This window comes from Apteryx mantelli, chromosome 36 (assembly GCF_036417845.1).
Source record: "Apteryx mantelli isolate bAptMan1 chromosome 36, bAptMan1.hap1, whole genome shotgun sequence".
NCBI classification, from domain to species: Eukaryota; Metazoa; Chordata; class Aves; order Apterygiformes; family Apterygidae; genus Apteryx; species Apteryx mantelli.
Window position 1 is genome coordinate 908,919 of NC_090013.1, and position 21,633 is coordinate 930,551.

The 21,633-nt window shown below is 69.9% G+C and overlaps 4 protein-coding genes across 4 annotated transcripts; 2 read left to right on the forward strand and 2 right to left on the reverse strand.

Moving 5' to 3' along the window:
- Positions 1–710: 710 nt before the first annotated feature.
- GADD45GIP1 (GADD45G interacting protein 1) lies at positions 711–2,651 on the forward strand. Its single transcript, XM_067314592.1, is given in 6 exon segments — positions 711–1,050; positions 1,052–1,077; positions 1,629–1,796; positions 1,798–1,894; positions 1,896–2,153; positions 2,643–2,651. Coding segments are annotated over 6 exon segments (873 nt in total). The 5' UTR covers positions 711–735.
- A 30-nt stretch (positions 2,652–2,681) lies between these two features.
- Positions 2,682–7,663, reverse strand: RAD23A (RAD23 homolog A, nucleotide excision repair protein). Its single transcript, XM_067314580.1, is given in 13 exon segments — positions 2,682–2,852; positions 3,484–3,639; positions 3,741–3,871; positions 4,615–4,647; positions 4,650–4,698; positions 4,843–4,956; positions 4,958–4,971; positions 5,517–5,572; positions 5,879–5,991; positions 5,993–6,064; positions 6,167–6,246; positions 6,249–6,327; positions 7,481–7,663. Coding segments are annotated over 13 exon segments (1,140 nt in total). The 5' UTR covers positions 7,610–7,663; the 3' UTR covers positions 2,682–2,738.
- A 222-nt stretch (positions 7,664–7,885) lies between these two features.
- Positions 7,886–12,616, reverse strand: CALR (calreticulin). Its single transcript, XM_067314570.1, is given in 10 exon segments — positions 7,886–8,543; positions 8,927–9,019; positions 9,099–9,242; positions 9,398–9,511; positions 9,604–9,813; positions 9,906–9,976; positions 9,979–9,999; positions 10,159–10,362; positions 10,785–10,886; positions 12,431–12,616. Coding segments are annotated over 10 exon segments (1,251 nt in total). The 5' UTR covers positions 12,528–12,616; the 3' UTR covers positions 7,886–8,348.
- A 1,034-nt stretch (positions 12,617–13,650) lies between these two features.
- FARSA (phenylalanyl-tRNA synthetase subunit alpha) lies at positions 13,651–18,179 on the forward strand. Its single transcript, XM_067314561.1, has 13 exons — positions 13,651–13,861; positions 14,020–14,157; positions 14,255–14,353; positions 15,151–15,269; positions 15,364–15,456; positions 15,564–15,692; positions 15,812–15,927; positions 16,019–16,103; positions 16,195–16,294; positions 16,398–16,566; positions 16,678–16,755; positions 17,824–17,938; positions 18,037–18,179. The coding sequence occupies exons 1-13, from the start codon at positions 13,700–13,702 to the stop codon at positions 18,140–18,142; spliced, it is 1,509 nt and encodes a 502-aa protein (XP_067170662.1). The 5' UTR covers positions 13,651–13,699; the 3' UTR covers positions 18,143–18,179.
- Positions 18,180–21,633: the final 3,454 nt, after the last annotated feature.

Consider the following 21,633-nt stretch of genomic DNA (forward strand, 5'->3'; position numbering starts at 1 on the left):
GACCCCCTTTTCTCCCCCCCCCCCCCCCGCGGGGAGCGCGGCCCCTGGCGGCGGGAGGCGGCGCTGCAGGGCCCGGGGGCACCGGGGGGGAGTCGGGGGGGATCGGGGGTACCCGGACCCCCCCCCGCGGCCTCTTCCAGCCCCTTTTCGGCGGCCTCGAGGCTGCTCTGCTGCTCCGGGGCTGCGGCCAGACCGCCCCCCCCCCCCGCCACTACCGGGGTCCCCTCACCCTTTTTGGGGTCCCCCCACCCCTATCGGTGTCCCCTCTGCCTCTGGGGTCCCCCCCACCCCACTTGGGCCCCCCCCGCCCTATTGGGGTCTCCCTAAACCCTGTTGGGGTCCCCTCCGTTTTCGCGGTCCCCTCCGTTTTCGCGGTCCCCCCCCTCTACTTCAGGGTTTCCCCTACCCCACTGGGGTTCCCCCCCACTCCTATGGGTCCCCCGGCACCCACGGGGGGCCCCCCGCCCTCCGCGACCCCCCACCCCACCGGGGACCCCCAAATTTCCCCCCCTCTCCACACCGGGACCCCCACGACTGGGTCCCTTCCCCACCGCAGCCCCCGGGCTCGCTGCCCGCAACCGCCGCCACGACGTCACCGCCGGCGGCCGGCTTCCGCCCAGTGCTCCGCTCACTTCCGCCAAAACCTTCACTCACTTCCGCCTGTGCTTCACCCCGCTTCCGCCCCGCCGCAGCTACCCTCTCGCGTCACTTCCGCCTCCCTCCTCCCGCGGCAAGATGGCGGCGCCCTTGTGGCGGGCGCTGGCGGCGGCGGCGCTGGGCCCGGCCCCGGCGCGCGGGTACCGGGCGGCGCCGCTGCGGCGGAACCTGGGCGGCGTGTACCGGCCCGACCCCGCGGACCCGCGGACGCCGCCGTGGCAGCTGGAGCCGCGCTACGAGGCGCGGCTCTTCGGGCGCTTCGGGGCGGCGTCCGGGGTGGCGGCGGCGCGGCTGTGGCCGGACCCGGAGCGGCTGCGGGAGCTGGAGGCCGAGGAGCGCGAGTGGTGCCCGGCGCTGCGCGACATGGAGGCGGCGCTGGAGCTGCGCGAGCGGCAGGGAGGAGCAGCAGCGGGCCGAGAGGTGCGGGGAGCGCCGGGACCCGGGGGGACCGGGATGGGCCACGGGGGGGAGGCTGGGGGGGGAGCAGGATGGAGGAGTCAGGAACGGAGTGGGGGGGACCGGGATGGGGGGGGGATCGGCACCGTGGGGGGGACTGAGGGGGAGGGACCGGGGCCGGCCGGGACCGGGAAGGAGTCAGGCACTGGGGCCGGGATGGGGGGCACCGGGACTGGGGTGGGGGTGGGGGTGGATAGGCACCGGGGGGGGGAACCGGGATGGGACGGGGGGGGCGGTACTGGGATCAGGACCGGGGACCACTGGGACCAGGAGGGGGGGGGGAACCAACTGGCCTCGAGGGGGGGGACAAGAACCGGGGGGGGGCCACGGGACAATGGGGGGGGGGGGGGCCATGGGACGAAGGGGGGGGGAGTCCGGTGGGGACTGGGGAAATGGAAGGGAACTATGGGGTGGACAACCTGGGATTTGGGGGGGGGGGGAGCCGGGATGGGGGCTGTACAGACCCCGGGGGGGGGCAGTGCCCGGCGTGGCGCGGCCCCCCCCCCCCCCCCCAGCAATGCCGATGGCGGCGGCAGGGCGCAGCGGGTGGCGGCGGCACTGGAGCGGATGCCGGGGCTGGTGGCGGCGTGGCGGCAGGAGCGGGAGGGCGGGCGCGGCAGCGGGCGCGGGCGGGAGGCGGCGCGGCGGGCGGCGGTGCTGGCGGCCCGGGGGGGCCCCGCGGGGGGGGGCGCCCGCGGGGGGGCCCCGCGCCCAGGCCCTGCTCGACGACCTGGAGCGGCAGCAGCGGCGGCAGGAGAAGCGGCGCCGGCGGCAGCAGCGGGCAGGAGGAGGCGCGTCAGGCCCTGGCTGCCGCCCACGAGGCCGCCGCCGCCGCGCCCCCCCCCGGGTCCCCCACTGAACGGCGCCCGAAACGGCCTGAAACGGCCCCGAAAACGGGGACGGGGCCCCCGGCGTCCTGGCTCACGCACCCCCGCAGCACCCAAAACGGCCCCAAAATGGCGACGGGGCCGCGGCGTCCGGGTTCATCCTCTCCGTCTCCTGCAATGGCCCCAAAACCAGGGTGGGACGCGGGTGTCCGGGTTCAGCCCCGAAATCACCCAAACCAGCCCCCAAAACTGGGACAGGGCCCAGGCGTCCGGGGCTCCGCCCCCCCCCCCCCCCCCAGGCTCACTGCAAACGGACACGCGGCCACGGGCAGGTTTAAAATTCTGCTTTTTAATCTTTTCCTTCCTAGATTTTGTTATGTTTTTTACACGGCGGTGGAGCCCCCCCCTCCTCCTCCCTCCCCCCCCCCCGGCAGCGGCTCGCGTTTCCATGGGGCGAAACGAGGGGGAAAAAGTGATTTTGGGGGTTGGGGGGGGGGGGACGGGGACAGAAGAAGCGCTTTTCCACCAGCGTTTTTTCCCACCAGCGTGCCGCCCCCCTTAAGAGCGGGCGGGCGCTGGCGGGGGGGCAGCCAATCAGCACCGCTCCCTCGGGGCGTGGCGGGGCCGGGGCCCAATGAGGCTCCCCTGCCCCGCGGCTCCCTTAAAGGGGGAGCGGCGCTGTGGCCCCCCCCCCCCGCACAGGTGCTGTAGGGTGCGGGCAGCCCCGGGGGGGGAGGGGGGCAGGGCCGCGGCCCCAGCGGTGGCGGGGGAGGGGGGGCGCCCGGCCCGGCCCCCCCCTCAGTCGTCGTCGAAGTTCTGGCTCAGGAGGAAGTTGGCCGCCAGGTTCTCGTTCTTCTCGCAGGCGAAGTAGGCCTGGATGACCAGGCTCTCGGGGAAGCCCAGCGCCTTCAACTGCGCGGAGACGCCGTCAGGCCCCGCCCCGCGCACTCTGGGCCCTACTGATGGCTGCCGGAGGGGGGGCAGGGGCGATATTCCCACCCCAGGGGTTATCTCTGAACCCTAATGGTGGCTGCCAGCTAGCCTGCCGCTGGTAGCAGCATTAGCCCTGGCCCCTTTTGATGACTATAGACTAGTTATTTCATGATGTTAACTCTGGTCCCTACTAACAGTCTTAAGGTAACAACCCATAGCTATTAACTCTGGAGCCTAATGTTACCCATGAAATGCTTCCCCCGAGCAACGTTAACTTTGGTTCCCAACATTAATTCTAAGGGAGCTGTTCTTTCTATCGGTGTTACTTCTAACAATAACTTAAAGTAAGTTCCCCCATTACCACTACCTCAAAGCAGTGTTAACTCTGGTCCCTATGGATGGCTGAAAGTCACTGCTCTGTTCCCACCACAACACACTTAATTTTCATCTCTAATAACAACCACCCAGCGTCACTGCCAATGCTCTGACGTGCAATATGTGCAAACAGGCTGTCTCATGTTCCCTTCCCCGTGTTAACTCTGGTCCCTACTGATGGCTCAGTGCCCCCCCCCAACCCCGCCCCCCCCCAGGCACGCGTGGGCCCCCTTACCCTTTCTATGGCTTCTTTTTCCTGAGGCGTCACCTGGATGTAGTTCATCTGGGGCGACTCGTCGCCGATGGCGCCCATCTCGCCCTCGAGGTCGCCCAGCTCGCCCAGCGGCTCGTTCAGCATCTGGATGAACTGCTCCTGGTGCTGGCTGATTTGCTGCGGCGGCAGGGTGGTGGGGGAGGGTGAGGCGAGGCGGGGGGGTGGGGTGGCCCCCCTTCCCCCCCCCCCCCGGCGGGGCCCAGGCGTCCGGGGCCTACCTGGAGCAGCTGGGGGTTCTCCTGGCCCAGCTGCTGGAGCAGGGCGGGCAGCAGGGCCGGGTTCTGCTGGATCACCTGCCGCATGTTCTGGAACTGGGGCTGCTCCCGCAGGAACTCCAGCGGGTTCTCCCCTGCGGAGGGGGGTGGGCTGTCACTGCGGGCCACGCCCAGGAGGGGGTGGGGGCCTGACCAAGCCCCACCCTCGGGGGGAGGAGCCTGCTCAAGCCACACCCCTAGAGAACCTAGAGCCTGGCCAAGCCCCATGCCCAGCAGAAGGGCCCTGCTCGGACTCCACCCCCCATGGGAGGAGGTGACTCCACCCCCCATGGGAGGAGGAGCCTGTTTGAGCCCTGCCCACTGGGGGAGGAGCCTGCTCGAGCTCTGCCCCCAGGAGGAGGAGCCTGCTCAAGCCACACCCCTTGGAGGAGGTACTTACCTCATAGATATACCTCTAAGCTAATGGAGCAGTGGAATCTTACCAAGCCACGCCCCCAAGCAACTGAATCCCGCTAAGCCACACCCACAAGGGGAGGGGCCCACAGGCCACACCCCCCATGGGGGAGGAGGAGCCTCTGCAAACCCCACCCTGCACAAGGCACTGTAAGAATCTCCCTCCCCCCAGCAGAGGTCCCTGGGGGAGGAGCTTGTCCAGGCCACACCCCCTGGTGAGAGGCCTCAAGCCACACCCCAGGGGGAGGGGTCTGACCAAGCCCCACCCCTGGGGAGGAGTCAATCCAAGCCACACCCCCTGGGGGAGGAGCCCTAGCCAAGCCATATTCAACACAGGTACCCCAAGCCCCTGCCCTGAGGGAGGAGGTGTGTGTGCAGCCCACAAGCCCCACCCACAGGAGGGCGGAGCCCCGCCAGGCCCCACCCCACCGACCTTCAGGCGCCGGCTGCTCGGGGGGTGGCTCTCCTGCACGGGCGCCCGCTCGGGCTCGGGGCTGCCGGGGATCCCCTGCGGGGCCGAGAGGGGCGTGAGGCGGGGATGGGGGGCCCCGGCAGCGGGGCGGCCCCTCCCCCGCGGCGGCGGCAGGGCCCCGGCGTCCGGGCGGGTGTCCGTCCGGGTGTCCGTCCGGGCGGACGTGCGTCCGGCGCTCACCGTCAGCAGGTACTCCACGGCGCGGTGCGGGTTGTTGTAGCTGGCGCGCAGGGCGGCCACCACCCGCTCGCGCTCGTAGCCCATCGACATGATCTCCGTCAGCATCGTCTCGTTACTCCGAGCCCGTCACTGCGGGGGGGGGGCGGGGGGGGCGCCGGGGGGGGGGGTGAGGGGCTGCGCCGCCGCCGCCCCCCCCCTTCCACCTCCTCCCGCCTCATCTTCCCCACCCCAGAGACCCTCTTCTGCCCCCCCCCCATTTCCCCCCCTGCTGGGACCCCCCCTCTGTCCCCCAATTTTGCCCCCTCCCGGCTCATCTTCCCCACCCTGGAGACCCTCTTCTGCCTCCCCCCATCCTCCTCTCTCCCCACACTGGGGACCCCCCCCACTGACCTGGGGCCCCCTATCTGCCCCTATTTAACCCCCCCCCCCCGCAGCCCCCATCTTCCTCTCCCCACACTGGGGACCCCCACCACCCCAATTTAACCCCCCCCCCGAGACCCCCACCCCCCATTCCCCTCCCTGCCCCCTTGTCCTCCCCTTCCCCCCATCTCCCCCCGTCCTCTCACCGCCCCGCGTTGGACCCCCCCATCCACCCCCCCCGCCGAGCTGCGGCTCCCCGTAACCCCCAGCCGCCCCCCCCGTCTCCGGGGCCCCCCCAGCCCCGCGGCACCCACCGAGGGTGGAGGCGGCGTCGGCCGAGCGCCCCGCGCTACCTGAGGGGGGAACAGAGCTGCAAATTTAAAAGAGAGACATAGCAGCCGGGTCCTTTCCGAGAGCCAAACTGGGGGGGGGGGGCGACCCCCCCCCAAACCCCTTTGCCCCCCCAAACCCCCTCCGCCCCCCCCCAACCCCCCACCACCCCGCTCCCCTTGGCTCCCGCGCTCCATCCCCCTCCCCGAGGTCCCCACGACCCCGGGAATAACAGAGAGGGACAAAACGCCCCAAACGACCCTGGGGGGGGGGGTTACGAAAAAGGACAGAAATGCCCCCAAACCGCCCCCCCCTTCCCCCCCCCCCCCCGGCGCCCAGCCCTTACCCCGCTGCTGGCTCCGAGGGGGCGACGGGAGGGGGGTCCTGGGGCGGCTTCTCCTCGCTGGGGGCGGCCGGCGGCGCCGGGGGGGCGGCGTCAGCGGCCGGGGGGGGGCCCGGGGGCCGGGGCGGGCTCCGGGGCGTCGGGGGCCGCGGGGGGGGCGGCGGCGGCGGTGCCCAGCGCCGACTTGGCCTGCGGGAGGAGGAGGAGGAGGAGGAGGAGGAGGAGGTGGTTCGGGGGGGGCCCGGGGGGGGGGGCCCTGGCGGGGGGGGCGCAGTGGCGGGGGGGCCCCACCTTGGTCACCATCACCACCACGAAGTTCTTCTCGTCGATGCGGTACTCGCGGATGGGCACGTCGTCGCTCAGGATCTTGCGGCGTAGATGAGCTTCTGGCCGGCCACGGGGAAGGCGTCGCTGCCCTTCTCCGCCTCGATCTTCTCCTTCAGCACCCGCACCTGCGTGGGGGGGGCAGCGGGGGGGGGGCGTCAGGGCAGAACCCCCCCCCCCACCCACCCCGCACCCCGTTCCTCCACCGCGGGGAGCAGCGGTGTCCCCCCCACTTCCAGCGCCGAAATGGCCGCCCCAGGGAGGGAGGTGTCCTGGGGAAGGTGGCCGCTCTCCCCCCCCCCCCTTTTCCTGGGGGTGGGGGACAGTGTTTGCCCCCCCCCCGCCTCAAAACCACAGTCCGAGCGTCGGCGCTGCCCTGTTGCCCCCAGGCAACAACGCAGCTGTGGGTCCGGCGGCCCCCCCCCCGGGGTGTCGTGTCCCCCCCCCCCAAACCCCAAAAAGGGGCCAGGATGGATGCTCCTGCTCTGCCTCGGTGGGCTCTGCCCCCCCCCCAAGCCTGTCCTTCCATTGGGGGGGGGGGGGACAAGACCCCGTGCCCCCCCCCACCCTGTGCCACAGGACTCCCCAGTTCATACTGTGTTGGGGGGGGCACAGGACCCCCCCCGGCTGCACCACAGGCAGGAGAAGGGTAGTGAAGCTCCAGCCGCCATGACATGGGGGGGGGAGCATGGACCCCCCCCCATAGCCCTATATTGGGGGTGGTATGACCGGGACCCCCCCAAGCCGCACTGTATGGGAGGGTCACAGGCCCCCCAGGCCCCGCTATACTTGAGGCTCCCTCCAGGCTGTAACAGCGGGGGGGGGATACACAACCCCCCCCCCAGTTGCACAATGACATGGGGGGGGAAACGGAGCCCCCACTACGCTGCCCTGGGTGGGGGGGGGCACAGACCCCCCCCCCCGGGCTATGCCGGGTGTGTGTGGGGGATCCTCCTGGGCTGCGCAGCAGGGAGGGGACACAGGCCCCCCCCAGGCATCACCATGGGGGGACACGAGCCAGCGCCCCCCCCCCAGGCCCTGCCACGCTGGGGGTTCCCAGGGCCGTGTCACTGCGGGGGGGGGGAGGACAGAACCCCCCCCGGGACGCGCTACGTGAGGGGAGGGGGAGCAGCCGGGACCAGGCACCACGGGGGGAAACAACCCCCCCCCCCCCCGGGCCGTTACCGCGGCGGGGCCGGGGGGGGAGGGGGAGGGGGAAGGTAAGGGAGGCAGCGCGGCCCCCCCCTCCCCTGCCGCTCCGCCCCCCCCGCCGCCCCTCACCGTCTCGTCGGGCTCCATGCGGATCTTGAAGGTCTGCTGCTGCAGCGTCTTGAGGGTGATGGTCACCGCCATGGCGGCGGGGCGGCCCGGGCGGATCCTCCAACGGACGCGGCGGCGGCCCCACAACATGCAACTCACGCCGCCGCCATCTTAGGCGCCCCGCCGCTTCCGCCACGTGACGCGGGGGGGCCGGAAGCGCGTCACGCCGCTCCCCTCCTCCCGCTCGCTCCTCTCCCCCCCTCCCTCCCCCTCCCGCCTGCCTGCCCGCGCGCCGCCGTCACGTGACGCGGGGAAAAGCGGCGCGGTCACGTGAGGCGAAGGGGGCAACACAAAATGGCGGCGCCGTGGGCAACATGGCCGGGGCGGCGGCGCGACGGCGACGAGAAGAAGCGGAGCGGAGCCGAGCACGGGGCCGAAACGAGCTTTAATTTAATAGAAACCGGTCTGCGTCTGCCGTACATTCAAGTGTGACCGCGAGCGCCCCGCCGCCCGCCCGCCTCCCCCCGCGGCCCGGTGAGCGCCGCCCCCCCCCCCCTTCCCCAGCCCCGGTACCGGGCCCGGCGGCGCTGCCCGAGCGGCTGTTCCTGAGTCAGCCCCGGCCGCGGCCCCTCCCCGCGGCGGGGGGGCCCCGGCCCGCTCCTCCCCTCCCTCTTTTTCCCCCCGTGGGCAGGAGGCAGCCGGTACCGGAGGGGAGGGAGGGGGGTTGGTAGGGGAAGGGGGGGGGGGGAAACCCGGTGCAGCAGCCGGTAACAGGGATTTTTTGGGGGGACACAACAGCAACACCCATAAAAAAAGAAAGTCCAAGTCTCATAGAGACATTAGGGGGCCCGGGGGGGGCACGGTGGGGCCCGGGGGGGCCACCCCGGCCTCACAGCTCGTCCTTGAGGGCAGCCCCCGCCTCGTCCTCCTCCTCCTTGTCGCCTTCCTCCTCGTCGTCATCGTCCTCATCCTCGTCGCCCTCCGCGTCGTCGTCGCCCTCCTCCTCCTTCCGCTTCTTGTCCTCCTCCTCCTGCTTCTTCCGCTGCTCCTCATCCTGCTGCTCCTTCATCTTCCTCTCTGCCTCCTGCAGGGGGGGGACAGGGGTGTCACCACGGTGTCCTCCTGTGTGTCCCCCCCCCCCAGGAAGGCAGCCAGGACCCCAAAGGGAGCCTGGGGGGCAGCAGGGTTTCCCCCCCCCCTCAGAGCCAGCGGGGCCAGGGGAGGTGGCCAGGACCCCCCCAATAGAGCTGGGGAGTCAGTGGGGACCCCCCCACAGCACCTGGGGGGCACAGGGACCCCCCCATGGAGTGGGGGAGTCAGTGGGGACCCCCCCATGGAGCCAGAAGGGCTGGGGAGGCAGCAGGAACCCCCCCCCCCACAGAGCCTGGGGGGGGGCAGCAGGGAGGTAACAGGGACCCCCCCACACACAGAGCCTGGGGGCAGCAGGGGTTTTCCCCCCCCCAATACCTTGGTGGCCCCCCAGGTCTCGTTGCCAAACTCCTCGGCGAACTTCTCGTCGTCCGTGATGAGGAAGTTGTCGAAGATGGTGCCCGACTTCACCTAGGGCAGAGCGTGGGGTGTCACGGGGGGGCTCCCCAACGAGGGCGGGGGGCTCCCCAAAAAACAGCCCCCCACGTACCTGCCAGAGGTCGAGGCCGACGACGCCGAAGCTCTCGTAGGCGTAGAGGGTGGGGTCGGGGGTGTAGTCGGGGTTGTCGATCTCGGGGTGCACCCACTTGCCCTTGTAGTCGGGGTTGTCGATCTGCTGCGGCCGCCACTCGCCCTGGGACAGCGGGGATGCGCCGTGAGGCCGAAGGCTCCGAAAACCGCCCCCCCCTCCTCATCCTCCCCGGGGCTCCCTGCCCCAGCGCCCCGTGGAAACACCTCCGCGCCGCCCGCGCTCATCCCGACCCCGGGAAGGCGCTGCGGGCGCCTCACCTTGTACTCGGGGTTCTGGATCACGGGGGGCTCCCACTCGCCGTCCATCTCCTCATCCCAGTCCTCCGGCTTCTTGGCGTCGGGGTCCGGGATGTGCTCGGGCTTGTCCCAGTCCTGGGGGCGGGCGGGGAGGGGTCAGCGCCCCCCCCCCAGAGCCGCCTCGACCCCCCCCTCCCCTCCGCTCCGCTCCCGGCACGGCCGCCCACCTCGGGCTTGGTGTCCTCGGGGTCGTCGATCTTGGCGCGCTCGTCCCAGTCGTCGGGTTTCTTGGCCTCGGGGTCCTTGATCTTTTTGGGGGGCAGGAAGTCCCAGTCGTCCTCCAGGCTGCCCGACTCCACCTTGCTGTTGTCGATCTTCACCTCGTAGGTGTTGTCGGGGCGCACGACGAGGGTGTAGAGGTGGGTGAACTCGTCGTCCTGCGGGGCGCGGACGGGGCGGGGGGGGCAGCAGCTCAGCCACGGGGCCGGGACAGGCCGGGGGGGCCCCCCGCGCCCCGCTCCCCACCCACCTTGCAGCGGATGTCCTTGTTGATCAGCACGTTCTTCCCCTTGTAGTTGAAGATGACATGGACCTTCTTGTGCCGGGACCGCAGATGTCGGGGCCTGGCGGGGGGGAGGGAGAAAAACGAGGCGGTTAAGGGAGCAGAGCCACCCCCGGACACGGCTCCGGCGTCTCCCGGAGCTTCCCGGCGGGATGGGGGACAGTCCGCTCCCAGCCGAGGGACGGTGCCAGGGAAGGGGGGTCGCCACAGCAGCCCGCACCGAACATGATGTTGTACTCGGAGTCGCCGTGCATGTCCTCCTGGTTCAGGCCGGCCGGGAAGAGCTTCACGTAGCCGCCGCCGCAGTCGATGTTCTGCTCGTGCTTCACCGTGAACTGCACCACCAGCGTCTTGTCCTTGTTGCTGAAGGGCTCGAAGCGGGAGGAGATGGCGTAGAAACGGGCGTCCTGGCTCGTCTGGATGCCTGCGGGCCGGGGAGGGGAGAGCGGTCAAGGCCTGGGAGCCGGCAGGGTCCCAGCCGCGGGTCCCGCTAGGGCCAGCGGAGCACAGGGAGCGACTCAGCTCCGAGCCCCGCAGCATCCAAAGGGCTGCAGGACTCCTCCTCCCCAAAAAACACCCTGTCACCCAGCTGTTGTCCCCGCCACGGGGGTGGCCACAGGCTGGGTGGCCGCAGGCCGCCCTCACGGAGCCCCCTGGCTCCATCCACCCCGTGTCACCGCTACCCCAGCGTGACACGGTCCCCCCACGTGGCTCTCCGCACTCTGACAGAGCCGCCGGGCTCGTTAACCATTAACCACCCTTGAGCAGCAGGCGGAGGAAAGCGTCCTCCTCCTCTTCCTCTCCCGCGGGGCGGCCGAGCCCCGGGGATGGCAGCCGGCGCCTCACCTTTATCCTTCTCAGCGTCGCCGTAGAACTTGCCGGCCGTGAGGATGAACTTGCCGTAGTCCGACTTGTGCTTGGATTCCACCCACCGGCTGCTCCAGGCGTCTGCGGAGAAGGAAGAGGGTCAGGGAAGCACCGACCCGGGAGGCGGCGAGGCCCCGCACCACCCCGCCGTCCGGCCTCTGCTAGTGCCGGATTCTCCCCCAGCCCTGGATTCTCCCCCAAAGGCAGGATCAGGCCGTAAGAGCCCAAACCCGGCTGAGCGCTGGCCGCTGCCGGGGTCTTCCTCGGCGCGAAGGGCTTCCTTCCCCAAGGAAGGGCCACTGCCGAGGGGGCTGCCTCTGCGGCAGAGCCAGGTGGCCGTATCGCAGCTATTCCGCGGTTATCCGGCATTTCCAGGGGAGAAGAGGGAGGCAGGGTGGCTCCGACCCCGCTGGGGAAGCCCAGGATGGGGGGAGCAGGCCTCGGTGCCACCGCAGGCCCCGCATCGCAGGTGCAGGCCGGGGTGAGCCCGGGCCCACGTCTCCCTCCGGCCCCGGCAAATACTCCGCCCGCGGCAGGCGGGAATCGAGTTTTGCCCCCGGCGCGGAGCCCCGGCTTCCTGCCAGCTGCGCAGCCGGGAGCCGTCACGCTCCAGAGGAGCCCCTCGATCCGGGCTGCCCACCTGCACGGCGGCACCGCGACGGCCCGCCGCGTCCCCCTCCCCGGCACGCCGGGGGAGGCCGGAGCTGCTGCAGAGGGGCTCGTTGGGAGGGATTTGGGGGCTCAGGGAAGGACAAACCCGCAGCAGGAGGCGGCTTCCGTCCACCCCGTGGGGAAACACCCCACCGAGGGCACCCGAAGGCCCTGCCGTCCCCCTCCCCAGCTGCTGGCTCCTGGGAGGGGGGGCCTCTACTCCCAGCAGCCCCTTCCAAAGCCCTTTTGTTTCCCCCAGCCCAGGGGAGGCCTTGCAGCCCCCCATGGCCTCCCCAGGCCCTTATTCCCCCCCCCAGAGGCCTCTCAGCCCCCCATACCTTCCTCCAGACCCCCAGCCCCAGCTCGGGGCAGACGCTGACCTCGTAGCCCCCCATGTCCTTCCTGTGACCCTCATCCCCAGGTCGGGGAGGCCTCTCTGCCCCCATGTTCCCCCCAGCCCAGGGGGAACCTCTCAGCCCCCCCACGTCCTTCCTACAACCCTCATCCCCCCCAACCCAAGCGCTCCAGAGACCTCCCAGGCCTCCCCCTTCCCCAGCACCCCTAGTCCTGCCTCAAGGCAGGCTCAGTTCCCCTATAGCCTTTCTATGACCCTGATCCCCCCCACCCCCAGCCCAAGGGAGGCCTCTCAGGCCTTGTATCTACCCCAGGACCCCCAGCCCAGCCCTGCAGCCCCCCCATATCGCTCCCGTGCCCCCCAGGCCAGAGAAGACCTCGCAGGCCCCACAGCTGCCTCAGGACCCCCCAGCCTGGCCCTGCAGCTGCTCACATCCCTCCATGACTCCCCCCAATCCCTCACCCCACGACACCCCCAAGCCATTTGTCCCCCCTAGGACCCCCATCGTCTCACTACAGCCCCCCCAGCCCATGGGAGACCCGCAGCGCCCCTCAGACGCAGCCCCACATCCTGCCCAGGGCCCCCCCTAACACCCCCAGCGGCGAGGATCCCCCCTCACCTCCATCCCCGAACTCCTCCCGGAAGTACTGGGTGGGCCCCGCCGCCACCAGCCCCAGGAGGGCGCCGAGCAGGAAGGGGAGACCGAGGGGGCTCATGTCGCCGGGGGTCCCACACAGTGCCGCGGAGGCGCCTGGCCCTTTAAGTGGCTCGTCCCTGCCCGGCCCGGCGGCGCCCAGACACTGCGGAGGGGGGCGGTGGCGGCGCCCCCATTTATATGGCTCCGGCCTCTCGGCCCGCCCCTGCCCGCTCCCTATTGGCCCGCGCTCGTGAGGGGCCCGCTCCCATTGGCCCCTCGCCCGCTCGCCGGCTTCGGCGGCTCCCCCGAACGTTGGCGTCCCAGATGGCCGCTTCCCATTGGCTGAGAGCGGGGGCCAATGAAGAGCGACCACGCGTTCGGGGGGAGACGCCCCCCCCCTCCCGCTCCTTCCCTCCCTTCGCGCGGTGCGTCACTCGCTGCCGGGGTCACGTGGGGCCCGGGCGCTCTTAAAGGGCCAGCCGCCTGCGGAGCACGTGGGAGGAGGCGCTCGCCATCCCGTAATAGCAGCGGGAAGGGGAAGAGAAGAAGTAGCATGGATGGGGAAGGGGAGCACGGGGGGGGGGGCCCTTGGGGGTGGTCGTACAACTACAGTGTGTTATGACCTGAAATGGAAGCGTGATGTGATGATGGTGTAATGGCCCCTCATGATCTCATAGCCTAGATCAACAGGGAGGACCCTAGCGTGTCAAAACCGGGGAGGGGGGTGGGCGGGGGGACCCGGGGGCAGTTGGGGGGGCAGAGGAAGCACCCCCCCCCCACCCTGTTGCCATGATAATGGTGCCCTTTGGTTTTGCATCACCGTAGCAATGGGCGGGCTAGGCCTGGACATAGGGTCCTCGGGGGGAGGGGGGTGGTCACCATGGCAACAGATTGAGGGGAAGGACCCAGAAATGTTGCTATGACAATAGCTTTGGGGGGGGCAAGCAGATCCATTGCTATAGCAGCTGAGACCCTCAATGTCCCTGGTACCACAGGTGTCGGTGGTGCCGGTTACTAAGGCAACCAAGCGCCTGATGATGTCATGCTGACGCCCCAAGGTGTCACCCGCCCGCAGCCCCCCTCAACGGCCCCCCTCGCGCTTCTTGCCGCGCCCAAGATGGCGCCCGCGCCACTCCCAAGATGGCGCCCGGCCGCTACTCACCCCTGCTGAGCCCGCCCCTCGGCGGCTGCCCCCGCCCTTCTCCAGGAGCGCTTCCGGGGCGCGGCGGGGGAGCTCTTCCGGCTGCCGCGATGTCTCCCGGTGTGGCGGAGCTGCTGCTGCAGCGGCTGGAGCAGGAGGCGCCGGGGCCCGGGCCCGGCGGGGGCCTCTGCAGCCTGGAGGCGGCCGCCGAGCTCGGCCTCGACCACCAGACCCTGGTGGGCGCCGTCAAGAGCCTCCAGGCGCTGGGCGAGGTGCGGCGGCGGCGGGCACTGGCGGCGGCAGGGGGGCACTGGGGCGGCCCGGAGGGAGCGGGCAGCGGAGCGGAGCAGCGCGGAGGCCGCGGCCGGCCGGCCGGCCGAGGGTTGCCGGTGCCGCCGCTCACGGCCGTCCGGTGCCGCCGCCGCCGCAGGTGATCGAGGCGGAGCCGCGGGCGGCCACGCGGTGGGAGCTGAGCGCCGAGGGCGAGGCGGTGGCGCGGGACGGCAGCCACGAGGTGCGCGTCTTCGAGAGCCTCCCCGCCGAGGGGCTGCCGCAGAGCGAGCTCATGGTGAGCGCCGGGGGGGTCCCGGGCTCCGGGGGGGGTCCCGGGCTCCGGGGGGGGGGGGGTCGCGGGCCCGCCGCCACCCGCTGCCGCCTCCCCGCAGGAGCTGCCCGGCGCCAAGGTGGGTTTCAGCAAGGCCATGGCCAACAAGTGGGTGCGGCTGGACAAGGAGGCGCCCGGCGGCCCCCGCGTCTTCCGCGCCGTGAGTCACCGCGGGGCGCTGGGGGGAGGAGGGAGGAGGTCCCCGAGGGTCCCTGTCCCCGTCCCGGGGCTGAGCCTGTCCCCAAGGGTCCCTGTCCCGGGGCTGAGCCCATCCTGGGGCTGAGCCTGTCCCCAAGGGTCCCTGTCCCCAAAGGTCCCATCCCGGGGCTGAGCTCATTCCCAAGGGTCCCCATCCTGGGGCTGAGCCTGTTCCCGAGGGTCCTGTCCTAGGGCTCAGCCTGTCCCCAAAAGTCCCTGTCCCCAAGCTGAGCTTTTCCCTGTCATACATTTGAGCCTGTCCCCAAAGGGTCCCCGTCCCCGGAGGGTCCCCATCCCAGGGCTGAGCCTGTCCCCAAAGGGTCCCTGTCCCCGGAGGGTCCCCATCCCGGGCCTGAGCCTGTCCCCAAAGGGTCCCTGTCCCCGGAGGGTCCCCGTCCCGGGGCTGAGCCTGTCCCCAAAGGGTCCCTGTCCCCAGAGGGTCCCCGTCCCGGGGCTGAGCCTGTCCCCAAAGGGTCCCCGTCGGGTCCCCGTCCTGGGGCTGAGCCTGTTCCTGGGGGTCCTGGTCCCCTCCCCGTCCCAGGGCTGAGCCTGTCACATACTTGAGCCTTGTCTCCGATGGCTCCTGTCTCCGATGGCCCCTGTCCTGCAGTTTGTCCCCTCAGCCCAGCCCTGAGGGTCCCCGTCCCCGGCTCCACGTCGTTGCCCCCCTCCGGCACCAACATTCCCCGTCGCCGGCCCTGTCCCTGGGCTCTCTCCTAACCCATGTCCCCACGTCCCGGTGTCCCTGCGTCCGCGCAGGTGGCGGCGGTGCAGGACACGGTGCAGGAGAGCCTGCGGCGGGTGCAGCGGGGGGAGGCCGCCAGCCTGCCCGAGCGCGACCGCGCCGATCTCAAGAAGCGGAAGCTGCTGCTGGAAGTGTGAGCGGGGCCGGGGGGGGGACAACAACGCTGGGGGGGGGGGGGGGTCGCACCCCTGCTGACCCCCCCCCCATTCTCCCCCCCTCCCCCGCAGCACCCTCAAGTCCTACTGGCTGCGCAAGGGCAGCGCCTTCCGCACGGCCGTGGCGCGCCAGGAGACGGAGCTGACGCCGGAGATGATCGCCACGTGAGTGCCGGCGCCGGGGGGGGGGCTCCCCGTGCCGGGGGGGCTCCCTGCGCCCCCCCCCCCTCACCCTGTGTGTGTGTGTGTCCCCCCCCCCCCCCCCCCCGCAGGGGCTCCTGGCGGCAGCGGCCCTTCAAGCCCTACAACTTCGCGGCGCTGGGGCTGCCGCCCGCCTGCGGCCACCTGCACCCGCTGCTCAAGGTGCGCTCCCAGTTCCGCCAGATCTTCCTGGAGATGGGGTGAGTGGCGGGGCGGGGCAGGACGCCTGGGCCCCGGGGGGTCAGGAAACACCCCCCCCCCCCCCCCGGCGGTGACCCCCATGTCCGTCTATCTATCCGTCCGTTCCCCCCCTGCCTAGGTTCACGGAGATGCCCACCAACAACTTTGTGGAAAGCTCCTTCTGGAACTTCGACGCCCTCTTCCAGCCCCAGCAGCACCCGGCCCGCGACCAGCACGACACCTTCTTCCTGCAGGGTGGGCAACCACGGGGGGGGGGGGGGGCTCAACGCGACCCCCCCCCACCATGCTGACCCCCCCCCCCCGGTGCGGTTTCCCCCCCCCCCAGACCCCGCCGAAGCGCCCAAGCTCCCCACCGGCTACATGGCCAAAGTGAGGAAGGTGCATTCGCAAGGAGGCTACGGCTCGCAGGGGTGAGCGGCGGCGCCCGTGGGGGGGGGGTGGGGGGGTGCCAGGGCCCCCCCCCCAGCTCAGCCGAGCCCCCCCCTCTCCCCCCCCCCCCAGGTACAAGTACAAGTGGAAGGTGGAGGAGGCGCGGAAGAACCTGCTGCGGACGCACACCACGGCCGTCAGCGCCCGCATGCTCTACCGCCTGGCCCGCCAGGTAGGGGGGTGGCTTTCGGGAGGGTGGGGGGGGCAGCAGGATTTGGGGGGGGCCCCTCCGTTTACCCCCCCCCCCCCACGTTTATCCCCCACCCGGGGCGCAGGAGAAGTTCACGCCGGTGAAGTACTTCTCCATCGACCGGGTCTTCCGCAACGAGAGCCTCGACGCCACCCACCTGGCCGAGTTCCACCAGATCGAGGGCGTCGTGGCCGACCACGGCCTCACCCTGGGCCACCTCATGGGCGTCCTCAAGCAGTTCTTCACCAAGCTGGGTGAGGGGGGGGGGTCCTGGGGTGGGGTGGGGGGCGCACCCTGGGGTGGGGGGGGTCCTCCGACACCCCCCTCACCCCCCCCCCCCCACACACCCTTCTCGCTCCGCACAGGCATCACCCAGCTGCGCTTCAAGCCTGCCTACAACCCCTACACGGAGCCCAGCATGGAGGTGTTCAGCTTCCACAGCGGTGCGGGGGGGGGGCTGGGGGGGGGCCTGGGGCTGGGCGCCCCCCCCGTGGGGTGGGGGGCTGCGGGGGGGGCCCTGGCTTCGCCCTCTGTCTCCTCGGGTGGGGGGTTCTAAGGGGGGAGGGTCTGGCCTGGCCTCATGCTCTCCCCTGTGGGGCTCTGGGGTGCCCCACTGGTGTTTGGGGGGGGCTCAGGGCACCCCACTGTGGGATCTGGGGTACACCTTTGGGGTGGGGGGGCTCTGGGGTGCCCCATGGGGTGCTCTGGGGTGTCCCGTTGGTGTTTGGGGGGGGCTCTGGGGTGCCCCACTGGTGTTTGGGGGGGCTCAGGGTGCCCCACTGTGGGATCTGGGGTTCACATTTGGGATGGGGGGGGTTCTGGGGTGCCCCACAGGGTGCTCTGGGGTGTCCTGTTGGTGTTTGGGGGGGCTCTGGGTGCCCCACTGTGGGATCTGGGGTACACCTTTGGGATGGGGGGGTTCTGGGGTGCCCCACAGGGTGCTCTGGGGTGTCCTGTTGGTGTTTGGGGGGGCTCTGGGTGCCCCACTGTGGGATCTGGGGTACACCTTTGGGGTGGGGGGGCTCTGGGGTATCCCGTTGGTGTTTGGGGGGCCTCTGGGTGCCCCACTGCGGGATCTGGGGTGACCCACTGGGGTGGGGGGGGCCTCTGGGGGGTTCCACTGGTGTTTGGGGGGGCTCTGGGTGCCCCATTGCGGGATCTGGGGTACACTTTTGGGGCAGGGGGGCTCTAGGGTGCCCTACTGGGTGCTCTGGGGTATCCTACTGGGGTGGGGTGGTTTCTGGGGTGCCCCCATGGGTGCTCTGGGGTACACCTTTGGGGTGGGGGGGGCTGTGGGGTGCCCCAGTGGGGTGGGGGTGTCCGCGGGCTGCCCCGTTGGGGTCTTGGGGTGCCCCTGTGGGGTGAAGCCCGGCCCAGCTTCGCCCTCTCTGAGTTGGGGGGGGGGGGGGTCTCGGAGTGCCCCCGTGGGGTGAGGGGCCCCCCGTCTCGCCCCTAGCCGGGGGGGGGGGCTGCCCCCCATCTCACCCCCCTCGTGTTCCCCCCCCCCCCAGGGCTGAAGAAGTGGGTGGAGGTGGGGAACTCGGGCGTCTTCCGGCCCGAGCTGCTGCTGCCCATGGGGCTGCCCGAGGGCGTCACCGTCATCGCCTGGGGGCTCTCGCTCGAGCGGTGAGTGGGGCCGGGGGGGACACGGGGGGGGACGCGGTGGCATCCCCCCCCCCACCCCTGCGCTGACCCCCCCCCCCCTCCTCCTCCTCCTCCCGCAGCCCCACCATGATCAAATACGGCATCAACAACATCCGGGAGCTGGTGGGGCACCGGGTGAACCTGCAGATGGTCTACGACAGCCCCCTGTGCCGCCTCGACGCCTAGCGCGTCCCCCCCCCCGCCGCCCCCCCCCCCGGCTATTTATGGCTGCGCCCCCCCGGCGGGGTGCACCCCCGCGCCCCCCCGGGGGGGCCCCGCGCCCCAATAAACCCCTCCGCCCGCCCGGGGTGCCTGCGTGCGTGCGTGCGGGGGCAGCGGCCGGGGTGACGCTTTGTGGGGAAGGTGCCGGGGGGGGAGGATCCGATGGTGGGGGGGGGGTTGGGGGGGTGTGGGGGGGGGGTTGGGGGGGGCCCGGCACGAGGTCGTCAGCACTAACGAGGCGAGGCGCCCCGTTTCAACGAGGGGCCCAGGCTCACCGGCTCCGCCGCGGCGCGCGCCGGCTTCTCCCCTCGCCGAAAACCCTCCGGGAGGAAGGAGACGAGCCAAGGGAGCGCCGGAGCCCCGGAGCGTAAAGGCAACGGATGCTGCTATTCCGGGCGCCGCTGGATCGCGGGGATAAAAATAAGCTCCGCTGGCAGAGCGGCCGCTGACGTCACCCGAACGCGAGCGGAGAACAGGCCGCGCGTCCTTCGTCAGCAGAGCGCGCGCCGGCTCGTTAGCGAGGCTCCCGCAGGCCCCGACCGCGGCGCTTGCCGCAGCTCCCCCCCTCCGCTTCCGCCCGAGGATCAAGCGGGAAGGCGAGGCAGGAGGCAGGAGCGCTGCGGGGAGATGCCGCTCGGGCCCTGGCCGAATCCATGTCTCCGTACGGGGACAAAACCCAAAACGCTGCAGCTGGAGAGGGCGCGGGGTTCAGCTGCTTCGTGCCCGCAGGACACCCACCACCCACCCGGCTGCTGCCTCCCTTCCCTGCCGGCCGACTTCCTCCTCCCGAGCTGCTTCCTAAACTGCTCGCAGGGTGTTTTCCTGCAAAATAGTCAGATTTTGGCCGCAGAAGCATCAACCGGCTCCAGGTACCAGCCCCCCCGCAGGCCATCCCAGCCTGTTTTGCCAGTTTAGAGGGGGAAAAAAAAATCATTAAAATAGCAGAGACCTGAAGAGCCCCGTGACTCAGGCGGGGGAGGCAGCCTGGCGCAACCCCCCCTCCTTGCCGGGGATTTCCACTCGGCCCCCGGCGAAGCCCCCTTAACCAGGGAGCCCCTCGCTCAGGCCTGCGCGCGGGGGCCCAGGCTCGGCGCGAGCTGCGAAACGGAGGCCTAGAGCGTGCGGAAACGCAGCACCCGCTCGGCAGCGCTTGCTCGGAGGGACCCTAAGGCAAAGCTTGAGCTCTGCTCACCGAGGACTTGCTGAGCTGCTCCGAAGCGGCTCTGGAGAGGAGCCTGCAAAACCCCCGGGTCGTTTGGCTTAAAAAAAACACCACACGCTTTGAACAGCCCGGTTACTGCAGCGGGAGAACATTCCCGCTCCCTGCCTCCGCGGTGTGACACCCTCCCAGCTAGGAAACGCAGGAGTGCTTTGAAAGCCGCAGCTACAAAATGCTTCTGCAGTTAAACACACGGGCATCGCTCATCGCCAGGAGGACTGTGAGCGGGAAGGGAGCAACTTTGCACTGTTAATTCAAGCAGGAGTTGGGGGGGGGGGTAGGAATCTGCTGCACCTCTGAAGCCTTCTGGTGGCTGTAAGCAAACCCGCCCCGGGGGCTGCTAGCAGAGAAAAAGCCAGATTCGGAGCTGCGAGTAGAGAAAGGGATTCAAACAGAAGTCACGTTGCCATAGTTGGATATAATTATGCAAATCCGTATGAAAGAGCCTCCTGCTACAGCTCCAAAAGTGGCACCGTTTCTGGTTTTGAACCACCGTGTTTTCAGCCCCGGCGGAGCCTGCCAGTTTTGTATCGCTTGGCACCAGCGAAGGCCTCCCCCTGCTTTCAGATGGGCCCGAAGAGCAGCAGGGACCCGCAAGCCAACAGCAAGAGCCAGGCAGGCTCTGCCATATCGCTGATTCGAGCGACTTGAAAAGGAAACCCCAGCCGGGGGGGAACAGGACAAAGCCTGCGGGTTTTGGCAGCTCCCCTCAGCCCTGGCTGTGCCCTGTCCAAAAGAGCCTGGGATCCCCCCGGACCCCAGTGCTCTCCCTCAGCCACAGTCCCCTCTCGGCCATGATTCCCCTTCACCTCAGCCTGGCTCCCCCGCCCCAAAATGTCTCCCCTCACCCCAACCCGTGGCTTCTTACCCCAGCCGTCCCTTCGACCCACAACCCTCCTCCTCATCCCAAATCCTAGGGACCCCCCTCCCCGGCTCCCCCCGCCTCGTGTCTACCCTCCGCGCCGCCGCCACCGCTCCCACTGCGCCATCCCGCCTCCGGCTCCCCCTTCCCCTCACAGCCCGGCCCTTCCCGCCTTTTCCCTCGCGGCCGCTCATTGGAGGAGCCGCGGCCACGGCGGGCGCTGATTGGCCAGTGCGGGTGTCCGTCGCCAGCCGCCCGCCGCCGCCCCGCCCACCGTGCTCTCCTCAGCGAGGCCGCTGAGGGGAAATGGTGGGAGAGGCGGTGTGGGGTGAGGAGTGGGATGCCCGGAGGGGGAGCCCGCACGGCCCCGGGGACCAGATCCCCCTTCCTTTGAGGGGGGAGGCTCATCTGATGTGGGTGTTCCCCATAAGGGACCCCGGTATGGGGGTCCCCCGTCCATCTGGGGCCTCTTCTTCTGAGGCACAACATGGCCTCCCCAGCCTGTGAAGCCCCCCCCCCCCCCCCGCCCTAGAGGATCTCCACTTGCAGCCCCCTTCCACCCCGAGGGCGCCCCCATTCCTGACACAAGATCCCAGCCCCATTCCCTGCCCCAAATGTGGGTCTCAGGGCCTGGTTTCACCTGGGGTGGCTCCATCTCCATCGGGTCTTTGTGGGGATCCCCCTTGCTCCCCTAGGATGTATTTCTATACAGGAGCATAAGCCCCCACCCCACGTTGGCTCTTCTGGTTTTGATGCATGTGTTCACCCTCGGTTCTGGCTTGCTCGGAATTATTTGAGCTGGGGAGGGGTGTATATTCATATTTTTTGAGCAGAAATAAATCAGGGTGCCTGTTCTGGATGTTTAAAATACAAAAGACTGCCCCTCATTGCCAGTGTATTGGCTGAAACTTAGCAGAAGTAAAAAAAAAAACCCGCATATTTATTTGCCTCTTGCTATTTAATTGTGAAGTCGTAATTTCACACTTCCATTTACTGCTTTTAACCTTCCTTTATTTTGTAATGCAAAATTAGGGCTCTGCAATAATCCAGCAATCCCAGGAGCTCTTCTGGGGCTGGGGATGGTTCCCCCCCGCCCCAAATAACCCCCTCGTCTGTTATAGGGGAGGGAGGGTCCAGAGGGGTCTCTTAAGGAGCTGCCAGGAACTAGCCTCAAGCTGTATCCCAGCTTCGTAAATAAATAATAATATTGCAACTAATTGGGTATTTGCCTTTCCAAATTCATTTCCTTCAGGCTTTTGAGGAGCCTTTCCGTTGTGGAGCACTCCGCCACCACTTTCAAACCGAGGTAAAAGCGGCCCCTGCTGCTCCGGGGGGTGATTATTGGGGATAGGGGGAGATTTGTGGCGGGGGCCC